The following is a 2,464-nucleotide window of genomic DNA, read 5'->3' as shown; positions in this document are numbered from 1 at the left end:
GCAATTCTCTCTTTGATTATTACAATTTTAGGGCCTAGGTATCAAAGCATGTATCTAAATGACGATTATATATTCGTTGACGTGCTCGTAACGTAATTCCTTAACACATTTTACTGAATGCTCTCCTGCTGATTGGAACCTTTTCAAGTTATCAGTTTGTTCTCGCACTACTTCATTAGAGGTGTACTTAAACATGACATATGCTGTCTTTAAATGACCAAATTATCTCACCTTTTATATTTCTTCTGCGTAAATTTCGCCAGTTTGCATTCGCAGAAACTTATTTACATATGTTCACGTTTTGCATGAAGTATAAAAGCGAACATTTAGATCCTTATAAGATATTCTGTTTCACAAACCTATATGTATATTACTATACGGTATTTTTCAGTTTTAGATTTTCTAGAAGCTGTACTCCTTACAATTTTAAATCCAATTTGTCAAGCTTGTTCCCAAAACATTTTTTAATTTTAGTGGAATTATTTCTGGATGTGTTTTATGGATCTATGTTGTAATGCGCAAGTGTAAACCTGACTATTAATTACTGTGTTTCCTCTACTTCAGACTTTGGTACATTGATGCGCATGGTGTGATACAGAGATATCTTCAGGCAGCTACAACAAATGTCAGGAAAACTTTCAAAAAACAAAAGTTATTCTTCAACGAATGTCGAACAATAATCGGAGATCGAGTTGATTCCACCAGGTGAAGAAGTGAATGACAACTTGTGTTTGTAATTAATTTTGGAAAGTGGATCACATAAATTGTCAAAATAGGGGAAACACTAGAATTAAAACCTATTAACAAAATGGGTTCTGTGCCACAAACGTTTTCAGAAAAGACGTCAATGTATTTTCAAAAGTTTAATGAGAGGGTTCATAACCCGACTCATCAAAGACGACTTGTGCTAGTGACAGTTTGTATAGCACTCTTACTGGATAATATGTTATACATGGTCATAGTTCCAATTATACCAAATTATTTAAGAACTTTAAATGGTGTAAGTTATGGAAACTGGTCGAACTTGACACAATATTACGCTCAATTTACCACGCCTAAACCACCTAATATAACAAACAATACGGAACATAGTTTCTTTGATTTAAGTGAATGGAAGAAGAAGTTACCTCCTCCTCCTATCAACTACGGAAACGAAGGTGGTGCTATAGGAGTACTGTTTGCTTCCAAAGCTATACTTCAGCTCATGGTGAATCCGTTTACTGGACATTTGATTGACAGAATCGGATATGACTACCCAATGATGATCGGATTGATTATCATGTTCTTCTCCACATCAGTTTTTGCTTTTGGGGAGAGTTATTTTGTACTGTTCTTTGCTCGAAGTTTACAAGGCGTTGGATCTGCCTTTGCGGACACCTCCGGTTTAGCCATGATTGCTGATCGTTATACGGAAGAGGCTGAACGGTCTAAAGCTCTTGGTATAGCTTTGGCCTTTATTTCATTTGGATGTCTATTCGCTCCGCCTTTCGGGGGAATATTGTACGAATTCGCGGGAAAACTCGTACCATTTCTCCTGTTAGCTTTTCTTTGCTTAGTTGATGGAATACTTTTATTATTTGTGATGAAACCTGTCCGGAAAGAACGTGACATGATACCAAATGAAGAGCGTCCTAAAGGTACACCGATACATCGATTGCTTCTGGATCCTTATATTGCTGTGGTGGCGGGTGCTTTGGCAATGGCTAATGTTTCATTGGCTTTCTTAGAACCAACTATCTCTTTATGGATGAAAGATACGATGAAAGCTGACGACTGGGCTATTGGATTTGTTTGGCTACCGGCGTTCATTCCACATCTTTGTGGGGTCTATCTAACTGTTAAGCTAGCTAGGAATTATCCACACAAAACGTGGTTAATGGGTGCTATTGGATTGGCTATGGAGGGTACTTTCTGTCTGATTTTACCATTCAGTCAATCCTACGGTGTTGTAATTGTGCCAATCATGGGGATATGTTTTGGAATTGCCTTGGTTGATACATCTCTTCTACCTACACTTGGATATCTAGTGGATGTACGGTACGTTTCTGTCTATGGGAGTGTTTACGCTATAGCTGACATTGCTTATTCAGTTGCCTACGCTTTTGGTCCAATTGTTGCTGGCTCTATTGTCCATGCGATAGGCTTTTTGTGGTTGAATATCCTCATTTTTATTACGAATATTGGATACGCTCCCATCATGATTATATTAAGGCACATTTATGAATACAAGCCATTTGAGAATGAATGCGATGTTTTAGTAGATGACCCCCCATCTAAAAATTACATGACTTGTATTCAAAATGGGAGCGTTGATGGAAAGCCCTCAACTTTAGAGAAAGGGCATGTTAACCATTTGAAAATAGGGAAGCAAAAATCTTATGATAGTGAAGAACTTGACTGTTACCCACCCAATGACTCTGGTTTCTTGTTCGAAAAACCAAGCTCTGGATTTTATCAACGTTGA

General features: G+C 37.6%; 1 protein-coding gene across 1 annotated transcript; it reads left to right on the top strand.

The window, feature by feature from the left end:
- Positions 1-847: 847 nt before the first annotated feature.
- On the top strand, positions 848-2,464 carry LOTGIDRAFT_107236 (hypothetical protein; the record flags this gene model as incomplete). Its single annotated transcript, XM_009063729.1, has 2 exons — positions 848-1,017; positions 1,108-2,464. 2 exons carry the CDS (start codon positions 848-850, stop codon positions 2,462-2,464), a joined length of 1,527 nt encoding a protein of 508 aa, XP_009061977.1.

This window comes from Lottia gigantea, assembly GCF_000327385.1.
Source record: "Lottia gigantea unplaced genomic scaffold LOTGIsca_6, whole genome shotgun sequence".
In the NCBI taxonomy this organism is placed as follows: Eukaryota; Metazoa; Mollusca; class Gastropoda; family Lottiidae; genus Lottia; species Lottia gigantea.
The sequence above is the reverse complement of the archived record's forward strand: the minus strand, read 5'-3'. Positions and strand labels throughout refer to the sequence as shown.